Below are 21,950 nucleotides of genomic sequence, written 5' to 3' on the forward strand. Positions count from 1 at the left end.
GGACTTACCTTGAAATAATAAAAGCCACGTATGACAAACCCACAGCTTATGTTATGCTGAATGGGGAAAGGTTGAAAGCATTCCCCTTGAGAAGTGGAACAAGACAAAGATGCCCATTTTCACCACTTCTATTCAACATAGTACTGGAACAGCACTGCCAGAGCACTCAGCTAAGAGAAAGAAATAAAGAGTACCCAAATTGGAAAAGAAGAATTAAAACTGTTGCTATTTGCCAATGATATGATCGTATACCTAGAAAATACTAAAGACTCCTCCAAAAGACTTCTAGATTTGATAAACAAATTCAGTAAAGTATGAGGTTTCAAAATCAATGTACACATATCAGTAGCACTGCTATACACCAACAATGACCAAACTGACAATGAAATTAAGAACTCAATTCTTTTTACAACAGCTGAAAAAAAAAAAAAAAAACTAGAAATATACTTAATCAAAAGGTGAAACATCTATTCAAGGAGAACTACAAAACACTGCTGAAAGAAATCAGAAATGACACTAGCAAATGGAAACACATCCCATGCTCATGGATTGGAAGAATCAATATACTGAAAATGACCATACTGTCCAAAGCAATCTACAGATTCAATGCAATTCCTATCAAAATACTAATATCATTTTTCACAAAATTAGAAAAAAAAAATCCTAAAATTCATATGGAACCAAAAAGAGGCCCAAATGGCCAAACCAATCCTAAAAAAAAAAACATAAAAAAATCTGAAGGCATCACATTATTGGAATTCAAACTATACTATAAGGCTATAGTTACCAAAACATCATGGTATAAAAGTAGACACACAGATCAATGGAACAGAAGAGAGAATCCAGAAATACAACTGACTACAACGGATTGATCTTCAACAAAGCATACAAAAACATAAACTGGGGAAAGAATACCCTATTTAACAAATGGTGCTGGGAAAACTGGCTAGCCACATGTAGAAGAGTAAGACTGGATCCCCATTTCTCACCTTATATTATAAAAATCAACTCAAGATGGATCCCAGATTTAAATCTAAGACCTGAAACCATAAAAAGTTTAGAAGACCACATAGTTGAAAAACTCTTTTGGACATTTGCCTAGGCAAATAATTCATGACTAAGACCTCAAAAGCAAATGCAATAGAACAAAAATAAGTAAATGGGACCTAATTAAACTAAAAAGCTTCTGTACCACAAAAGAAATAATCATCAGAGTAAACAGAACCCACGGAGTGACAGAGAATATTTGCAAACTATGCACCTGACAAAGCACTAATATCCAAAATCTACAAGGAACTCGAACAAATCCTCAAGGAAAAAAAAACAAATAATCCCATCAAAAAGTGGGCAAATGATATGAACAGACATTTTTCAAAACATATACAAATAGCCAACAAACATATGAAAAAATGCTAAACATCACTAACCACCAGGGAAATGCAAATTAAAACCACAACGCAATACCACCTTACTCCTGCAAGAATGGCCAGTCACGCCCGAGGCTCTCCTGGCTGAGTGGCTGTGGGCAAGTCACACCGCTTCTGGGGCTTACTGACACAAGTGGGCCTTCTTGTTCCACTATTCAATATCCTATATTTAAATAAAATTAATAACAGAAGTCTCCAAATATGTGCAAAGGTCGGAGACTAGTACTGTAGCCCCAGCATAGCCATCATGCACCTTCCATCTGTGTCAACAAGGACCTCCCGGTGTTCCACCAAGCTACCCACCTTGAATCTTCTCAGGCGTGGCAGAGAAGACTAATTCAACCTTCCCATAGTCAGGAAAACGGTCATCTGAAAAAACAATGTATTTTAACACATTTGTGGAGATGATTAACCAGAAAAGTATGGATTGACTTTGTCCTTTATTCCAACCAGTACAGCACCACTCCCAAATCTGCAATAAAGATGGCCCATGATACAGAAAGTATAGGCAGTATCATTGGTTATCCATAATTTTTTCCCCCAGAGATCAATGATCACTTTCTCCTAATTTGGGAACAATTTTGTCAGTAGGCTGAATTTTGGAAAGGGGGGTAGAGAGGATAGTGAAAGAATCAACCAAGGAGGTTCAACCACAGCTGCCCACAAGCACAGCGCCGCCAGCTCCGTGCCTCACCTTTGCTGGCATTGTCCAGATCCTCCTTCCCAAACACCAGCCCGTAGCCCTGCACAGCCCCAGTGTGAAACTGCAGGCGGAAAATGACGTCACGGGTGGCCGAGCGGTATTTCTTGTGGTAGCATTTCACCTGGGTTAGAGAGAAAAAACAAAACAAAGCAGCTGCAGCGGGGACACACGTTCCCAGCAAGGAACACACTCTGCGGAGGCCGGCACAGCAGGGCCTCCCCTCTGGACTCTGGCTGGGAGTTCACGCTTTGGAGTGGAACTCCAGCCCTGGGCACAGGCGCCTGCAGACAGCTGGGCTGCAGGCAGAGGCACCACACTGCCGCTGCTGGGTGCGGGGCTCCCCTGGAGGCTTCAATGTGTTCCCTGTGCTGCTCCTGTGGAACCACAGCCTGAACACCACCATTGCTAGTCCTCAGAGAGGCCACACCTAAACCCTTTCAGACCACGAGAATGTGCTCTGTTTTGGAACACATCTGAAAAATGAAATTCCGTGGTCTCTTTTTTTCGAGACTTTAACAACTGATTGTGATAGCTTTTCTTTGATCTCAGCGCTCCATGTTGCAACTTAAAGCTTTTTGTTTTCCAAAAAGAAGCAGCCGGTCATTACTGTGTGTACTATGCTAAATGACTATGTGCATGCTGTAATTTAGAGACAGAGACACAAAGGAAGAGGAAGGGAGAGAGGGAGACAGAGACGGTGTTGGCATTTAGCTTCCCATCACTGGCTGTCCAGAGGTCCTGTTGGGGGTCGTGTGAGACAAGTGTTCAGAATCACCCTGATGTGATTTGAACTCAAGCTGGGGTTCACGAGGTCCCCAGGGTGCAGCTCAAGCATCCTAAATGGTTGTGCCAATGAGCCAAAGGGTAGAGCCCTTCCTTGCAGATGCTTGGCATGTGGGGAACGGTGGGCAGAGCAGAAGGCTGCGTGTCCTGACCTGCCTTTATAACTGGGGACCACCTGCTTCTTGTGACCGTGCACAGCACTGGCATCACTGGGAGGGTTCTCAGGCCACAGACGGGGGAGCTGCAGGGCAGAGACACCCCTCACTCACAGAACAGGGGCAGGACCACCAGGTAGTGGCACTTTCCCAAATCCCCAGAGGGTCGAAGGCCCTGGACAGGCTGGATTCTGCTCTCAGACCAAACCGTGCACAGGTGGGCACCTCCCCCACCACCAGGCTGTGGGGTAGTGACTACCAGAGACAGACACGTTCCCATAAGAGAGATTTTTCTTGGAGAAAGATGGCTTTACAATATCACATGCCTCACAACAGTAAATGACAAGCCACCACAGCAGGTATGATCCGGATCAGCATGCAGGAGAACGCGGCAGGGAGGGCTCTGTCTTCCCTAAGCAGACAAACGTCCACCAGAGGAACAAAAAGCCCAGAAGCCCAGCCCAGGAGGCAGGGAGCTGTGACTCCAGGCAGAACCAGAAGATATTTACCTTTGTGCTATCTGCAAGGACAGGGATGGATAAATAAACCAAAAAATATAATTAAGACTGTGGAAGGATGTTCCCTGTTGACAAACACGACTGGGGCTCCCTTGCACGGCCTGGCGCTGGCCAGGGGTGCTGTAAACATGGGGCTCAGACCCAGGCCTCGCCTCCAGGGGCCCAGGAACCAGGGCATTTGTAACTAGAGAACTGGAATTGTGAAGAAATGTTGCCTCAATTTGCTTTCCAACAGCCAATGGCACATTGGCCACAAATCTACCACCTCTGTCTGAGACTGATTTCTCAGCAAGACTCAATCAAAGGCTGTCCTTGTAGGGATCCTTTCAGGATGTTCTGAGAGTATCTGGGCCCCTCCTCTGAGCTCCCCACACCCCACACTCACTACACTGACCACCCATCAAATGCTTCAACCTGGAGCATACTATAGAGATCCCCAGAGGGAGGTCCTTCTGACCAGGGGTAAATCCACACATGCGCACCCATTGCTAGGGATGACAGCACCCATCTCTCCCTATCTGCCTTCTTCCCACTGGGTGCCTTACAAATGGGGAGTGAAAAGTGGTTAGGGAAGGGGAAAGGAAAAGAGAAGCCCCAATTCAAGCCAGTCTTGCTCTCAAATTTTATAAATATTTAAGGGAACCAGAGATTTAAAAAAATAAAAACAACAACACGATGTCAGCTGGTGGCTCACGCAGTTAAAGCAGCCTGTGCTGCCATGGGCGCCAATGTCTGCCCGCAGGGGGCAGGAACCTCCTCAGGAGGCAGCTGTGCGCTCAGTCCCGGCAGGCGGGGAGTGTCCCGGGTGAAAACGGAGGGAGCTGTGGGCTCCAGGCCGGGCCGCATAAGAGGCACAGTGGAATATCCCCAACCGCAGCTCACGGTGCCCCTCCCGTCAATACCACTCCACCCAGCACAGGGCCTCCTTCCAGGCCAGGTCCCGCCCTCCCTCTCCAGGAATCCAGGATGCTCCCCCAGGTTCCCCCAATGCTCCTCACAGCAGCTACACACAAACACACTGCTCCTCCTGCAGCATTCCCAGCTCCCTCCACATACCAGAAGGGAGGAGAAAGCAGGCCACGGCGCCCAGGAGGTACAGAGGGGCAGGAGATGGGAATCGGCCTGTCCCAAACAGGTTCCTCTGCAGGCCCCACATGATTCTCCTATTTTTCATAGCACAAGCTTTCAAATACTCCTAAGGCTCCGCAGTGAAAGAAAGAGTGGTCTATCCCACTGGCAGGGAACAACTGCTGCCTGAAATCACGTGGTCCTCCCTTCAGAGGTTTTTCTGAGTATTTTAAGGCTAACTTTGTTTGCTAGCTTGAGATCCTAACGGCCTCATGATACACACTCCCTGTTTCATATTAAACCTCTTTCCCCTTGATTAAGGGAGGTAAAAACCACCCCCTCCAGTCCTCCAGACCAAGTCATGAACTGACTCCAGCTTCTTCTGAAAGACACGGAAAACTACAGGATTTTCCCTACCTCAGAGCTCCCAGCAACCACCATCAACACAGCAGGTCAGATCTCGAGACAAAATCCACTCACCAACCAGGAGCCCTCCATAGTGTGCAATAATTATGCATTATCCACATCAACAAATCTTTTTAAGACCAATGGCAAGAGATCAGAATTACGCTTGCAACACATAACAGAAAGAACAATCAACATGACACTTGGTATGAGAGCCCCCAAATGCCTCCCTTTAAGATATAAAAGTAATGCAAACACTTCGTAAAGATTAGAGTGATTCAAGTCTATAATTTTCCCTTCATCCCTCGGGCTTTAATTTTATTTACCTGGGTCTCCCCAGAGTGTTTCTAGAATACGTTGATCCTTTGCCTTCAGATTTTAGAATATCTGCACTTAAAATAACAATTCAAAGATGTGCAGTCACAATTCTGCAGTATAGAAAAATGAAATGAGAAATAGCAAGCACTGCAACAAAGGCTGCGCATGGCCTGTCACTATGCTTTCGTAGAGCCAACCACAAAAGTACTTGGGTGTGATACTGACATCACAAATCGCTGGGAGCACTCAGATCTTGAGAAAGTTGCTGCCTCTTTAGACTTTACATTCTCTGACCGCAAAATGAGAATTATGATATTGACCTGGCTATGTTGTTATAAAGATTAAATTAGCACTACATATTAATATAATTTGTAAGTCCAACAATGTTATACTATATTTATACAAATATATTATTTAAAGGGCATAAGCTTCTAGAGAGAGAGCACTTGGTATGCAAAAACACATGGGGTGAATGATGATCTCAATGGGAAGGCCTGCAAGCACCCTTGCTTTTAGTTTGATGAGGCAATTCAGAAACCACAGCCAACATTTATTTTCTAATAGTGGTGTAAAAATATGCCTATGACCTTGACTGAACTGGACAAGTTGCTGGTGACCAGGAACGGAGCCCTGCCTTGACGTCATTTGCTCCTGAAGTACACCAAGTCGAAGGCAGACACATGGAATTCTCAAAGAAGTTATCCATCAATCCAGTGTTTAAAGACAGCTGATGACTTGCTTAACTTCAGGCCACAGAAGTGTATTTTTATTTCAAACTCTTCAACAACAAGAGAAAAAGCACCTTGGACCAAGAGAGTCAAGGCTTAAGGTATCAGCCCCAGGAATGCCAGCCCCCAATTCAGAAGGCAGCCCTCAAGTTCCTATCCTCCCACAATGCCAGCCGTTGTCAGGCAGCTCCTATTCAGATCTGCTTCCCCTAAATTTACTAAGCAAAGGAGCAAAACCCTCAAAGCATCCCTAACAGAAAAAAGTAACATTCTTACTCAATGCTCTGCTGGTGGCCCAGGCAACTCTCTACGCAGGCCTCAAGGAATCTGTGAGCTCAGAGAATGAGCTACAACCACATATTTGGAGGGTAAAAAGTTAGATAGCTAAGCCTCATAGGTCAAAGACTTAGGTCAGGCAGGGCCAACACTAACCATGATTTCTTCACTTGGAGCCGAAAATGATTTCAGATGTTCACAATACTGTAATTCATGACCTAAAGCAATTGAAAGGTGGGTAAATATTGGTTGCAAATGAAAACACAACCAAGTCCACTACACTGAGATGACCGCATGGATTAAGACACAGCCCCGTCTAAAAGGGAGAGGGAAAAGACAATCACAAAATAATGCTGTGATGCGTCCAGCAGAGATCTGTAGAAACCTCTCCTGGGGCAGAGTCTCAGGAGAACACTTTCATTTTTCCCTGGCCTTATGTAAGTGCCCTCACTAAGAAACAACCAGCAACAGCACTATTTGTTTGTGAAAACTTCTTGAGCAGGCAACACCTTTGTTTACAAGTCGGGTCACTGGAGCGAGGTTCTAGAGCCAGGAACCATGAACACAAAATTCAAGTGGCCGTGGATTTGCCCGAGCAGGGGCAGCAAGACAAAGCATGTGTTTACAAGCCCCGGACCTGAGAGACAAGACCAGGGAGGCAGCAAGCCGGATCAGGCCCCTGGAGCCCTGCCAGACTCCTGATGGGCCCGCTGCCCGCGTGAATTCCTGAGCAGGGTTACATAATGCCTCGGCTGCCCTCCCCATGGCACTGCCTGACAACGCCATATTTACTAAACCTCTTGAGGTTCTGCCCTTTTGAAAAGAGTAGGCTTAAGAATCTGACCTTTTGCAAAAGGCACATTGCAAAGACGGGACGGGTCAGGTGTGCAGCTGGGAAGGGCCGAGCAGGGATGGGCTGGCTGTGTCGAGGCGAAGGCAGACGGCAGGTCAAAGTCAGGTTTGCTGCTGCCTGCAGCAGCTCCATCTGCTAGAAACTGAGTCCAGGGAGTGGCAAGTGGGGCTCTGTTTTCCCAAGTCACTTCCCGCAGTTAGACTTGACTCTGGCCCTTCCTTCTCTGTGAACTTGAGCGCTGTAATCTTTGCCAGTAAGTCCCAGTGCAGAGGCCCTCATGAGGAAAGCCAGGCACATGTGCCTGCAGGCAAGGGAGACACCAGAACCACGGAGGGGAAATCTCAAAGAGGACAAGAGGCCTTTCGAAGGAGAAGGATGAAGGATGGCTAGCCCGCCTGGGAAGCCACTTTCCGCCTTCAAAAGTACACAGACAGCCTCAGAAAACACCCAGACTGAGAGCGCCAGACATCTGCAGTCTTCAGGGTGTAAATCTATGCACGTGCTTTCTGCTCCTTAGGATCCTCTGCAAGCCATGACTGTTGCCAAAAGAAATAAAACCACCTGCATATCTGAACTTTACACAGAAAAGGCCCTGTAACTTCTTCCCCCACTGGAGCCTTCTCAACTTAAGGTTTGCTCGGTGAACCTGCAGCAGAGCACGTCAAGTAGTCACAGGGCAAAACTGAAGGAAGGGCAAAGTAAAGGCGGCGTGGGCGTCCTGTGCTGAGCATAGCAGAGTGGGTCACTGGAAGGTGGGGAGAGGCTGGAGAGGAGGAATCCGGCGCTACTCCTGCACTGCGCACCCTCAGAACACCCAGAAGAAGTGTGAACAGGAGGAGGGGATGGCTCCCGTTCTTCTCTAAGGATGCTTTGCCAATAATGAGAAATGTGCAACCGCATTTTTTTCTTCCTGTGTTGTTCCCTCAGATCGTTTTCAGAGGGAGTCAACAGCACTGAGATTTCTGGGCTTTGGCACAACATCCACTCCAGACTCTGATGCGAGTGCTGGCACTGACACTCTGGACTCCTACTCTCCAGGTCGACCACAGATGTCAGCTCTGCTGCGAAGCCACTCCTTCTCTGACACGCTGGCAATTGTCTCTCCCACCTAACCTTCAGCTCTTGTCTCCATGCCCCTTCTGCCACACTCAGTTCCACCTGCCCTAGCTCTCTGTATGCTCATCTCCCTGGAGGACCCAGACACCCAGAAGCAGGAGCCCTGCACTGCCCACTCGTGTGTCTACCACATCCTCTCATGCAGGCCGCACGCTGAACGTTCCCAGGATAAAGGCTGGTGACAAACCACAGCCACAGGGGCTGGGCAGTCAGTGGCACCTGACTGCACTAATAATCTTATTAAACTTTCTAGAAGAGAGTTTATTTAATAAACAGAGTTGTTACAGGACGAATGGTGTCCCTCCAAAATCCATGGGTTGAAGGTCTTAGGACTTCAGCATAGGGCTGTATTTGGAGATGGGGTCTTCATAAAGATAAATTAAAATGAGGTCACTAGGCTGGTACCAAATGAATGATAACTGGTACCCTTGGAAGAGGAAGAGATGAGGACATAGACACACAGAGTGAAGCCCAGGTGAGGACACAGGGAGAAGATGGCTACCTCCAGGTCAAGGAGAGAGGCCTCAGGAGAAACCACCCTGCCCATATCTGGACCTCAGGCTCTCAGCCTCCAGGACTGTGGGGGAATCACCTCTGTTGTTTAAGCTGAGACCAAAGCCCATTCTGCCATGCTTTGTGATGGCAGCCCTGGCAAAATACAACAGGAGAAAAGTATATCAGGCTTCGTAGAGATAGATAACCAAACGAAACCTCTTAGCTAATCACGTCTATGAACACTGCAAGGAAAAAGAACCTTCTGTAATGGAAAAGTACACTTTTCAGCCATCACCCACATCTTCTTCCACCCATCTGAAAACACTGCAAAAAATAAGCACAGAGTGTACAAAAAAGTAAACGTAAACACAGGAAGCATAAATCAAATCACAATGCAATCCTAGAAAAATTCCATGTAAGGAATGAGCAAAAGTGAAGGAAGGAAATTATTTTATCAAACTATCTCCTGTGAAAAAATCTGGAATCTCCTATCTAACAGCATTTCTTAACTCATGGACTCATAAAACAGGGAATATTTTATGCCCCCACAGCATAAAACATTCACCTCAAGAAACTCAACAGCTAAACCTGATACCTGAATTCCAAAACCTTCGCACTTTCAAATTCTTCAGGGACGTTTGGCTTCTGCTCGGACGTGGGTGCACCAGGACATGATACACTTCACCACAGCATCGTGCCCGAAACGTGCCTCCTCCAGCTAGCCACACACCCACTCAACAGAGGAGCCGGCAGCAGGTATGAGGCTCGCTGTCTTAATGGTTTTCAGAGACTCTGGCTCAGCTGACTCACTGGGGATGTGGCCTCAGCCAGCCACTGATTCTCTGCCTCTGTCTGTAAGGTGGTGATGATGATGCAGCAGGCCCCTGAGGGCCCTCAGCAGTGGTGAGCCACAGCCACTCCTCGTGAGTTTCTGAGGTCTACCGAGCATCGGCATCCTTCTGAGGAGCACGATGTCTGACTCTGGAGTCTATGGCTAGAGAGAATCACCACCCTTGGAGGTGCAGACGGGGTGTGGATTCCAGAACATGGAGCCCAGCTTCAGGGAGAGTGCAGCACACGCCCACGAGTCACAAGCTCAGAGCCAAACCTCTGATATGGGTGGGTGACATTAGCAAGACAAGAGAGACACGAGAGAATGATGCCGAGTATGACCAATAGCACAGGGTCCCTGGAGCTGAATCACGGGGCGGGAGGGTGAGGGGCTCATATGTCAGGCACAGGCACTTGGACCTCCTCCCCAGGAGAGAAATCATGGCCAGAGAGGAGCTGCAGGCTGCACCGCGCGGTGGGCAGCTCAGAGGACAGGCAGTGGTGTCCTGGGGAAGGAAGGGCCTTTGTGGGGCCACGATCACAGTGGCTGGAGGCAGGACTCTGTGTCAAATCTGCACAGCCAATGAGATGGGGAGCAGGGCACTGTCCAGGGTAAAGCCTGAGTTGAAAGGTCAGGGCCAGGGTGGGTGGGCAGTGCTGGATCAGCAGGGCTTGGGGACATAATGGCGGGATCAGCTGGGGCAGCATGAGGCGGCCAGCAGGTTCCAGTGGCCTAAGGGACACACAGTCTGAATGCCAAGCAGGTTAGAGCCAGTGAGGGACAGAGGACCAGGAGGAGATGGCAGGCTGGAGAATGCCAGCTCAGGGTGGCCTGGAGGCCACTGGGAAGACTTTCAAGGGCTACAGGTGGGACACCGCAGGTGGGACGCTGAGGAAAGGAGGCCACCGCCTCCTTCACTCACTCACGGCCCCTCTCCGCCCTGCCCCACCCTGTTCCTGGGCCTGCCTCAGTTATCAAGTACCAAACCCACACCTCCACCACACCCCTTCCAAGTCCCACCCATGCTGCCCGCTCAAAGCCACATTCCAGCTACTGCAACAGGGATGCATGTGATGTCTACTCAGACCACACGTTTGGGCTGTGGTGCCCACTACAGGGTGGGACAGGATAGGACGCAGCACCAGGAGAGAGGGCCTGTGGGGTAGGTAGGGTGCTGGGGGTTCTTCCAGAGGGAAGAGGCAGTGGCTGCCCCAAAGACTAAGCCACAGTCTGGTCTGATAGAGGAAAGTGACCTGGTGATGCCGCAGGGTCACATCGATGCAGTTTCATCCTCTGCCAGGCGCCATCCTGGGAGACTCAACATTTAATCCTCACAAACCCTATGGTCTTCACTGGGCAGAGGTCTACATCCAAAACAAAATATGCAAATATGTAAGCCCTACAAAATCTGGTTTCAACCTTCCAAGACAACGACTGTCCTTGCAAGACATCCTAACAACAGCATCAGCCTCTGTGGGTGCCTCAAGCCTGGGATGCTGCGTCTCTGTTTGTATAATAACACCCCTTCCAACCTGGAGCCAACTCACAGGTCACGTCCATCTGAATCCTTCTGTGACCTCTCCCACCCCATCTCATCAAGGCCTCTGTGGGCCACACAGTATCAGCAGGTTCCCTCCTGCCAGAAAGCCCATGTCCCCACGAGGATCCTCCAGGGCAAAAACTTCACTCGTGGGCCTAGAGCCAAGCACAGCGACTCAAAAAGCACAAAACATTACAAAAAAAAAAAAGACTACTGGATGAATGACAGTAGGAAGGAGGGGCCACAGAAAATAATGAGGAGGAAGGAGGGAGGGAGCAGACAGGAGGAAAAGGAAGAAGGGCAAGAGGAGGGGGAATAGTTTGTAAAGACGGGGTGGGAGAGAAGAGAGGGGAGAAGAGAAGGAAGCAGGAGGAGGCAGGTGGAAGAGAAGGTAGCTGGGAAGAGAGGAGAGGAGCCAGGCACTTTCCCGGGGACCCGCCTGGTCTCAGGAAGACCCTGCAGCTACCAGCCCATAAACAGCCCAGGGGAGAGGGCTGTCCCATACTCTTGGTGGGTGTTGGGGGGAGGCCACATGTTAGCCTGAGGGTCACCCTCCATGACTGAGTTTTTCAGCTGCCTCCCATGAGTCATCTTAAAGGGATGGGGCCATGGGGCCACCAGTACTCATCACTGAAGACCTGGTTCAGGGAGCACCAGCCCTTGAGATGTCACCTCCCAGGGCAGGTAGAACACTACGCAAACAAGATGAGGGCGGATGCAAATCCTACCAGCATCACCCCCAGCCCCTCTTGGTCTCCTCTTATTATTATTTTGTTTGTTTGTTTGTTTTTGAGACGGAGTCTCGCTCTGTCGCCCAGGCTGAAGTGCAGTGGCGTCATCCGGCTCACTGCAAGCTCCGCCTCCCAGGTTCATGCCATTCTCCTGCCTCAGCCTCCTGAGTAGCTGGGACTACAGGTGCCCGCCACCACACTCAGCTAATTTTTTTGTATTTTTAGTAGAGACGGGGTTTCACCGTGTTAGCCAGGATGGTCTCAATCTCCTGACCTCGTGATCTGCCCGCCTCAGCCTCCCAAAGTGCTGGGATTACAGGCATGAACCACTGCACCCAGCTTGGCCTCCTCTTTAAAGCTGGAACACTGGACCCAGTTCCAGAGTGGCTGGAGAAGTAAAGTGCTGAACATAGGCCATGCTCAATAAAGGCTCAGGCCGTCTGTCCAACGATCCCAGGAAGTGTCCTGGGAGAAGGAGCCTCCAGGTTGAAGTCTCCTAGGAAACAAGCCCAGGGCTGCCTTCTGGACCACAGGATGTGAGGGAACACCAGAGTGGATGTATCTCTCCCCCCTGGTCCTCCCTCTCACTTCCAACCACAGGGATGCCGCACCACCGCTGCAGCTCAGCACCCTGAGGACAGACTTCCAGCCCAGGTCCTCCTCCTCAGTAGAACAGACAGCTGAGGAAACGGGCCTATAAAAACGTATGACGCACCCCAAGCCCCAGCTTTCTTGCCTACGAAAAGGGAGGCAAGATGTTTATAAAGTGCTTACTCAATGCCTTGAAAAGGGCTGGGCCCAGCTGTTGTTCCAGACCTGCCTTCCAGGCCTATAGAACCCCTCAATTAGGTGATGAGCATGTGAAACAGTATAGACCCGGAGGCCCCAGAGGGACCCCGCAGGTGTGGATGGGTCCAGACGGCCTCGCTGATTTGATTTTTCCAAGAATTCAGGACCAGCAAGGTAGGGAGTTCACCACCCACTAAGCAAAGATTTTAAAATCTAGGGGTTACGGGGAAATTAATGAAAATCCTCAAAAACTTTGTATAGGGCATTTATAATACTATGAAAAGCTAATTCTCAATTCACCCTATTGCCTTATAGAAGTAGGTCTTCCAAGGCCATGAAATGTTTACATTCTATGATTCTATGCATGCTGAAAAGTCATACATATGCCTTAAAGGCTTACCTTATTTCAGATAAAAAAAAAATTTCCTAAAATTATTTTAAATGTATGAATTTTTTTGTATTCAAGAAAAATAAAAGGGAAAAATGTAATAGCTAATCTCCTCCAAGAACCAACACACCCAAGAGTCAAAATTATCTGGAGAAATCATTGTTTTGATCATTAATCAAGCTGTAATTGCACCAGCTGTATTTCACACTTTGGCTATTAATGACACATAAATATTCTATTTCTGCACCCACACTCTGGGAGGCCAGTGATCATGTGAAGAATGCAAATTATAGTAGGAACACAGGGATCCTCAGAGGTGAGTGGCCAAATTAGGACATTAATTTCCAGGTTATATATCTCAAGGGGCTCTAGAATGAAAGAGAATCAAGAACGAAGATTTGTTCTGTCCCTTTAATTAAAATAGTTTTATTCAGAAAGTTAACTAAATGCCTTAAGGCAGCAGTCACCAATCTTTTCGGCACCAGGGACCGGTTTCATAGAAGACAATTTTTCCACAGACTGGTGGAGGATGGTTTCAGGATGAAACTGTTGCACCTGAGATCATCATTCTAAGAGTGTGCAACCTAGATCACTCACACACACAGTTCACAATAGGGTTCGCACTCCTCTGAGAATCTCATGGTGCCACTGATCTGACGGGAGGCGGAGCTCAGGTGGTCATGCTCGCTCGCTAGGCCCGGCTCCTGACAGGCCATGGACCGATAAGGTCCACAGCCCGGGGGTGGGGGACCCTAGAGTTAAGGCAACAGCTACTTTTCATTTTTCTTGCAGCGTACTTTTTTGTGGGGTTACTGTTTTAACACAGAATCATGTTTTCAAGTCATCACCACTGGGAGAGTGGGGACACAGACACAACTGCGGCCACGGCGGGCACTCACCATGACATCTCCCTTCAGAAGCTGGGCCGGCTCGATGACGATGCAGATCCTGCTGGGATTTTCTGGTCCAACGTTGCTTTGGGATGAAGAAGACAGATCATTATGTAACTTCATGATTTCGTGGGAAAAATACATGTAGAGAAAAGTAACCCCACAACCAAACCCTCAGAAATTACACAGAACGCCCAGTCAGCCCAGAATCTAATTCCTGATCATCTAAATGAATCTAAAAAGATAAAGAACGCTCCCAGGCTGTGGAGGGTCCTCATAGCATCATCATGGTCAGTGACTGACTTGAAGTGACTAAAGTCCAACCCCAGAGGCCTGAGCTTGGAGATGACCATGCAGCCTTAGAGGAAGGGGCTCAGGGTGTGCACAGCCACAGTTTCAAACTGCAGGTGCAATTCCAGAATGACATCATTGCACACAGGGCCCAGAGCAAACCCAGAAATGTGACAACAGCTCTTTGTGAGTAGTCAGAATATTTGTTCCCTTTACTAACTTTTCATAAAATGCCTCTCCACATACAAAAAGACAAAGAAAGCTCTGAAATGTGTACAAATTTGGGGGATGTGTGGCTACCTTTTCTTTAAAATGCAAAGGAGGCCAGACATGGCTCACGCCTGTAATCCCACCATTTTGGGAATCCAAGGCAGGCGGATCACTTGAGGTCAGGAGTTTGAGACCAGCCTGGCTAACATAGTGAAACCCCATCTCTACAAAAATACAAAAATTAGGTAGGCATGACGGCAGGTGCCTGTAATCCCAGCTACTCAGGAGGCTGAGGCGGGAGAATCGCTTGAACCTGGGAAGTGGAGGTTGCAGTGAGCGGAGATCATGCCATTACACTCCAGCCTGGGCAACACAGCGAGATGCTGCCTCAAAAAAAATAAATAAATAAAAATAAAAAACAAAATGGAAAGGAGCGAGAAAGAATAACCACAGTAGTGAAGATCCTATCGTAGGACTCTCTGCAATACACTCACAGTTAACCCTCCCTATTCTTGTATTCCACATTCATAGACTCAACTGACGGGATAGAAAATATTGTAGGAAATAGGCTGGGTGCGGTGGCTCACGCCTGTAATCCCCACATTTTGGGAGGCCAAGGCAGGCGGATCACGAGGCCAGGAGATCAAGACCATCCTGGCTAACATGGTGAAACCCCGTCTCTACTAAAAATACAAAAAATTAGCGGGTGTGCTGGTGGGCACCTGTACTCCCCCACGGGAGGCTGAGGCAGGAGAATGGCGTGAACCCAGGAAGTGGAGCTTGCAGTGAGCCGAGATCGCGCCACTGCACTCCAGCCTGGGCGACAGAGTGAGACTCCGCTTCAAAAAAAAAACAGAAAATATTGTGGGAAATAAATAAAAAATAAAAATGCAACCATAAAAAATAATTGAAATTTAAAACAATACATTGTAACAACTATTTTCACAGCCTTTACATTGAATTAGGTATTGTATGTAATCTAGAGATGATTTAGAGTATACAGGAGAATACTCATAGGTTATATGAAAATACAATGCCAGGGTTTGTTGTTATTGTTGTTGTTGTTGTTTTGAGACCGATTCTCGCTTTGTCACCAGACTGGGGAGCAGTGGCACTATCTCAGCTTACTGCAACCTCTGCCTCCCAGGTTCAAGCAATTCTGCTGCCTCAGCCTCCGAAGCAGCTGGGACAACAGGCACACGCCACCACACCTGGCTAATTTTTGTATTTTTAGTAGAGACAGGCTTTCACTATGTTGGCCAGGATGACCGCAATCTCTTGACCTTGTGATCTGCCCACCTCCGCCTCCCCAAGTGCTGGAATTACAGGCATGAGCCACCAAACCTGGCCTTTCTTTCTTTGACTCTTGCTCTGTCACCCAGCCTGGACTGCAGTGGTGCGATCTCGGCTCACTGCAACCTCCGCCTCCCAGGTTCAAGTGATTCTCCTGCCTCCACCTCGAGTAGTTGGGTTTACAGGTGCGCAACCCCACGACTGGCTAATTCTTTTATTTTTAGTAGAGACAGGGTTTCACCATGATGGCCAGGGGCTCGGTGGCTCACACCTGTAATCCTGGCACTTTGGGAGGCCGAGGCGGGTGGATCATTTGAGGTCAGGAGTTCGAGACAATGCCGTTTTATAAAACACACTTGAACATCCTCGGATTTGGGTAATCAAAAGGGGTTCTGGGATCAATTCCCCTTGAAAACCGAGGGGCCACCATACTCCAAAAAGCAAATGGCCCTCTCTCCCCATACTCCAAAAAGCAAATGGGCCCTCTAGCTCCCATGTCCCTTAATGGAGCCAACTGGTGTGACAGCCCAAAGACAGCAGTGCAGGGCAGGAGGGAGGGCAGAGGCATGATGCTGAAGCACAGGCCACCCCAGTGTTTTCCCCTCTGGACTCTTCTTTGACTTCTTGGCATTCTCTGACCTGAACCCTCCCATCCTCTTCCTGCAGGACAGGCAGCTGAGGCTCAGCTGCAATTCCCTGAGCCGTCCAGATCCCACAGCAGCAGCAGCAGCAGCACTCACTAGATCCCAGAGGTGTACACAGGCTGCATGGCTTGGTAGAGCTTCAGAAAGGGCCGGCACACTGAAAGAAAGACACAACTGTCTGTAGAGGCATGACTGGTACAGAACGAACAGGAATTTGGTAAACAGAAAGAAAGGGACGAGGAGACCAGGAGACTGCACCTGTGGCCTTTGAGGTTTGGGAAGGCAGTGCATGGAGCCACAGGGTTGCTGCAGGAAAAGGCCGGACCCAGTCTTAGAGGCCTGCAGAGTAACACAGTTTGACCTTTAACCAAAGGGTGTCAAAGGCTTCTGAATTGAAGCCAGGCTGTTTCCAAAGCAACTAGCAGCTTGGCAAGGTCACTCTGGTCGTGATGACCAGGGGGACCTGAAGGCACAGATGTACTTCAGAGACAAAAGAAACCTATGAACAAGCACCTGCATGGGACTGGCGAGGAGGGACAGGGTCTTGAATCCAAACCATGTGCTGTGTGTGCCTGCATGGGACTGGGAAGGAGAAGACAGGGACCTGACCCTCAGCCATGTGCCATGTGCTGCTGCATGGGACTAGGGAGGAGGGATATGGCCCTGCTGATCCTCGGCCATATGCTCTGTGCACCTTTGGGTAACCAGGGATGTGGGAACAGGGCCCTGATCCCCAGTCATGTGCTGTGTTTATCTAAGTGGGACAGGGAGGAGGGCTCAGGGTCCTCACTCTCAGCTACATACTGTGTGCTTTCCTGTGGGGTCATTTTAAAGGAGAAGGAGGAGATGGGTTCATGAGATGCACCAGGGTCACATTCATGCCTCTCTTACTGGGCTTCTTCCATGGCTTGTGACCTCAAGGCCAACTACACAGCTGACCCACCAGGGTTGCAGCCCAGAACAATGCTTGTCTGCCCAAGTCACTTTGAATATACACAGGGGTATTTCTGATCCCCCTTGCTGGCCGCCTGTCCCTCCCCTGATTAAATAACTTGGCCCAACCACATAAACACGGCGCTCTGACCACAGAAGGGGGACACAGTCAATTGCCAGGGAGGCAGAAGAGCAGATCCGGGACCCTCTCAGAAAGAAAGCAGAGGTTTATCTAAATTGAGAGGCCCAGGAGCAGCCCCAAGTCTGGGCCAGCCAATCGCAGGTGCCACGTCATAGAGGACACTCACCTCCACCTGTGTCAAAGTTGGGGGTGCCGTGGAGGATGACAAAATGCAGGAACAGGGGGGAGGCATTCATTTTCACCAATCCGGACAGGAGCCCACTGAGGAACTGAACATACCTGCGAAAGGACAGCTGGGTTAGACTTCCCAGAAGGGTCCTCAGCCCCTGCTGAGAAGGGAACTCAAGGAGAAATACAACCCGGCTGGGTCTGGGGCTCTGGGAGAGAACCGGTCCACTGCTCACAGCCAGGGGTTCTCAGCATGGTGCTGTGCCGACAGGTCTGATGGCTTCCCACCCGCGCAGCAGGCACCAGGGACACCGAGGCACAACCGGCCTCTCGGCTTGAGCATCCCACACCTGAAAGACCTCTGTGCCTGTCCACTGAACCAATCGCCAGGCAAAGCCAGGCCACAGATCATCATGACCCCCACTGGTGAGCAGCAGGAAGCAGAGGCCTGGCACACCGGTGAGCGTGTGCTCTGTCACTAGCATCTCATCCACGGCAGGGTCATGTGATCGAGGCCCAGAACCACTCACTGCACCTGCTGCTTTCTGCTCATACTCAGGAGCCCTAAGAAAAGGCTGGAGTTCACACTCCCCTCCTAACCGACAGCCTTCCACGCCACATCTGATAAGAGGCTCTCCTTCCTGCTGTCCCTCTCTCTTCAGGGCCCAGCTCCAAAGACGAAGGCCACGTGGGTCATCAGCCTTCCTGAGTTCTAGGCGTCAGCTTCATACTTCCAACACTGACCACACACAACTTCCATGAGCATTTGGTGGTCAAGAGGGAAGCTTCTACACTAGCAGCATCTGATCGCCGAGGTCCTCATGAGGCATGACGTGGCGGCAGTGACAGGAAGATGAGTCGGAGGCTTGCCAAGCTCTCTGACGCTTCCCTGGCCTGTCCTGCCTGCTGGTGCCCTGCCTGGCGTGGCCCCTGCCCTGAGGTCCCTCACCGTGGCCACTGCACCCACACAACCTCCACCGTAGCCTCAACACCTTGCATTGAATCTGTGTTTCCACATCTTTCTCCACCAAAGTACTGTAATCTTTGCAAGAAAGACCCAACCAACCAGAAACCCCACAATATTTAACAATCTATGCATCTCTATTGCCACAGCAGACTGAGGCAGGAAGTGGCAGGTGACTGTGTTGCCAGCACCTACAATCATCCTACCCTAAGCCAGAAACGGCCATCACGGACCTTATTTGTGTTAAGAAAAAAAACTCTCACTTACGCTGGCAATCCATACCCAGTCCCTTATTCAAGCGGTTAAATCTGTATACAAACAAACTAAACAAGAGAAGATTTCTGTTAAACATTACCAAAAAAAGGAAAACCCTACCTATAGTCCACCCACTAGGAAAATGTCAGAAAAGCGAGTTTGCTTCAGTTTAGTTACAATTCATAGTGAGAAACAGGGCATGTCAGTATTTCCATCTTCCTGGCAGCAAACTTCTCTTCTGCTCTCTCAGAACAGGGCAAAACCTCGTAAGATTGGCAGAGGTCAGACAATCAGCCTGGAGACGTGGGGACCCTGTGAGGCCGATGACCAGACCGCCAGGCGGCTCCCACACGCCTCCCCTGCAGGGTACTTTCTACCCTGGCAACAAGACTTCTCACCCTCAGTTGTACGTAGGCAGAGGAATGCATGAATCGTGTATTTTTAATCATGCACATTTTACGCATTGTGGATTTCATGGGTCCTTTGGCTCCCTGGTTTTGAGTAAAAGTGAGGGGCCTGAGTCACCTCCTCTGGGGCAGTTCTGCCCTCCCTCCAGCACGGGGCAGCCCTGGACACTGGGAAATCAGCTTCCTCAGCTCGTCCGGTTTGTCAGTGGCACACTGAGTCCCTCACCGCCTGGCCATGTGCTCGGACGGTTCTGCAGTGACCACGCGGCCGAGACAACCCTGTTCCCTGTGGGTGTTCTCAGTGCCCCATGTGCACCTGGACCAGGCATCTAGGTGAAGTCGATGTTGGTTTTATGACTTCATGCAAACATGGAAGTCTCTGGAGCGCTGGGCCTGAGGGGCTCCTGGTCACGGCAGCGTAAGGCATCCAAGTAGCTGAGCCCAGAGTTAGCACCGATGTCCTATGAGAGGCAGACAGCCGTCCTCTGGGAAACCACGGCCTCTCCCTGAAACAGGTATTGTCCCATACTGTGGTCACAGAGCTTCATTTCTGCTGATGTGGCCTGGCTGGAATTGTTGCCCCTGCCACCAGACGAAGCACGAGAAGTATTTCCTTCAGATGAGGAGGGCCAAGCTGATGGCAGAAGAACTCTGTTTTGCCACAAGCTCCCAAAGAAGGCCAAAGTCCAGGGCCACAAGCCCAGTGGTGGTCAGAGGGGAAGGGAAGAGGCTGCCACTGCCTAGGATCCAGGACTCCAGAGTTTTCTCCCCAAAACCAGCTCTCAACGGTCATCACTTCCCAGGTCCGTCTACAAAGGGCTGCTCAGGTGATAGCTTAACCAATTGAAAAGTAACCTCTTGGAATGTAATTCTCATCTGACCTTTATAAAAATCAGCTTTTTATGCATCATGTTTTCAGATAAATTAAAGACATAAAATGCTAAGGTAAATGCAGTTCTTTTTCTTCCTTCACATGCTTTCTTAATAAGTTAAGATTAAAAATATATATATATTGTTCAAAATCCCAAATAAAAGCAAGCCTTTAAAAAACATTTTTTTTTAAATAGCAACATCTTATAAAAACAACAAAGTTCACTGCAAATATAAGCTGTAGTGAATGCTGTGAGATTGCAGACAGTCAGTCAGGCACAGGTAGTAGCACTGAGTTTGTGAGTGACTTCCTAGAGAACTACCATCAGTACCAAAGAAAAGAACATTCAGGTATGGATGAAAATAAGGGAGGCCAGGCGCGGTGGCTCACGCCTATAATCCCAGCACTTTGGGAGGCTGAGGTGGGCGGATCACCTGAGGTCAGGAGTTTGAGACCAGCCTGGCCAACATGCTGAAATCCTGTCTCTACAAAAAAAAAATTAATTAATTAATTAAAAAATGAGATGGGCATGGTGGCACGCGCCCGTAATCCCAGCTACACAAGAGGCTGAGGCATGATAATCACTTGAACCCAGGAGGTAGAGGTTGCAGTGAGCCTAGATTGCACCACTGCACTCCAGCCTGAGTGACAAAGACCCTGTCTCGAAGAAAAAAAAGAAAAGAAGGGGAAACAAACATAATAAGACAGAATTGCACAATTAGTTTATCCAGCCGACTATGGAAAGGATCAACTTTAACTTCGTATACATGGCATTTATCTGTGGCATTAAAGGTAGATATAAATGAATCAATGGTAGGATATCCGATGCCCTCTAAAGACCATCCCAACAGCCTTATCCAAAATAAAATGTTCCTACTTAGTCAACAGAGTTTTCAGAGCTGGAAAGATTAGAAACCAGATACTTTACAAAAACAGCTCCATTATTTTCCCATTGCTATATTTTCTTTCTTTTTAGGAAATAACTCCCTGGAGGTGATGTTTTCCATGCTTCTTCTCAAACCAGCCAGTACATTTTAAAAACTAAAGGATTGCTTTTAACTTGTAAGCAAACGAACATAAAGTAGCTTGAAATTTTCAGTTGCCCCTTGCATTATTCACAGTCACTTCTAACAGCAAAAACTTCCATTTGGAATCTTCAGAAATCTCCCTAAACATTTGAGTTGCACTAGACGTAAGCTTAAATCTGTCTGAAAATGTGGGTGCATAAAAATCGGCATTCAAATGTTATTTTCCGAGCAGCAGGAACCATCGCCACAGGACATCTTTCCCAACAGCTTACTCATTCTACATTCCCAGCACTCACAGAGTCAGCCACGCCTGCAGGGGCAGCACCCACCGGCCAGGAAAGGTGAGCCGGGCCACCTGTTGGTGTGAGCCAAGCCTGGGCTGTTACTTAACATTCTGCTGAGCATTCCCTTCCCTCTCGTGTAATGGGGAGAATAATGAGACCTACACATTGGAATTGCTGCAAAGATGACTCAGTTGCATGGGCATAAGGTTCAGAGTAGACCACAATATATCTGCCACAGCCTCTGCTCTCCCGAGGGATGCTTCCAAAGGGTAGGTGGCTTTGCCCACAGAGGTGGTGATTCAGAGGGGATGTCTGGGCCCAGGCAAAGTGTGCAGCTCCCTGAGAATGGTCACCCTTTTTCCGCAGGCTGTGGGCAGCAAGGAGGATGTGCAGGGTGAAGCCACAGGGGCATTAAGTAAAATGGCCTTTGCAAAAATTTTAACAG

At 48.9% G+C, this 21,950-nt stretch overlaps 1 protein-coding gene across 11 annotated transcripts in view; it reads right to left on the bottom strand.

The window, feature by feature from the left end:
- The window catches only part of LOC105492346 (tensin 3), a 308,210-nt gene that overhangs the window by 119,042 nt on the left and 167,218 nt on the right, over nucleotides 1-21,950 (bottom strand). For all 11 annotated transcript variants that reach the window (XM_011759351.2, XM_011759360.2, XM_071095157.1 and 8 more), the window contains 5 exons: nucleotides 17,695-17,807; nucleotides 16,550-16,610; nucleotides 14,025-14,100; nucleotides 2,122-2,251; nucleotides 1,731-1,796 (listed from right to left, as the gene is read on the bottom strand). In XM_011759351.2, the coding sequence (XP_011757653.2) occupies nucleotides 1,731-1,796; nucleotides 2,122-2,251; nucleotides 14,025-14,100; nucleotides 16,550-16,610; nucleotides 17,695-17,807 (446 nt within the window). The remainder of the gene's footprint in view (nucleotides 1-1,730; nucleotides 1,797-2,121; nucleotides 2,252-14,024; nucleotides 14,101-16,549; nucleotides 16,611-17,694; nucleotides 17,808-21,950) is intronic.

This window comes from Macaca nemestrina, chromosome 4 (assembly GCF_043159975.1).
Source record: "Macaca nemestrina isolate mMacNem1 chromosome 4, mMacNem.hap1, whole genome shotgun sequence".
Classification (NCBI taxonomy): Eukaryota; Metazoa; Chordata; class Mammalia; order Primates; family Cercopithecidae; genus Macaca; species Macaca nemestrina.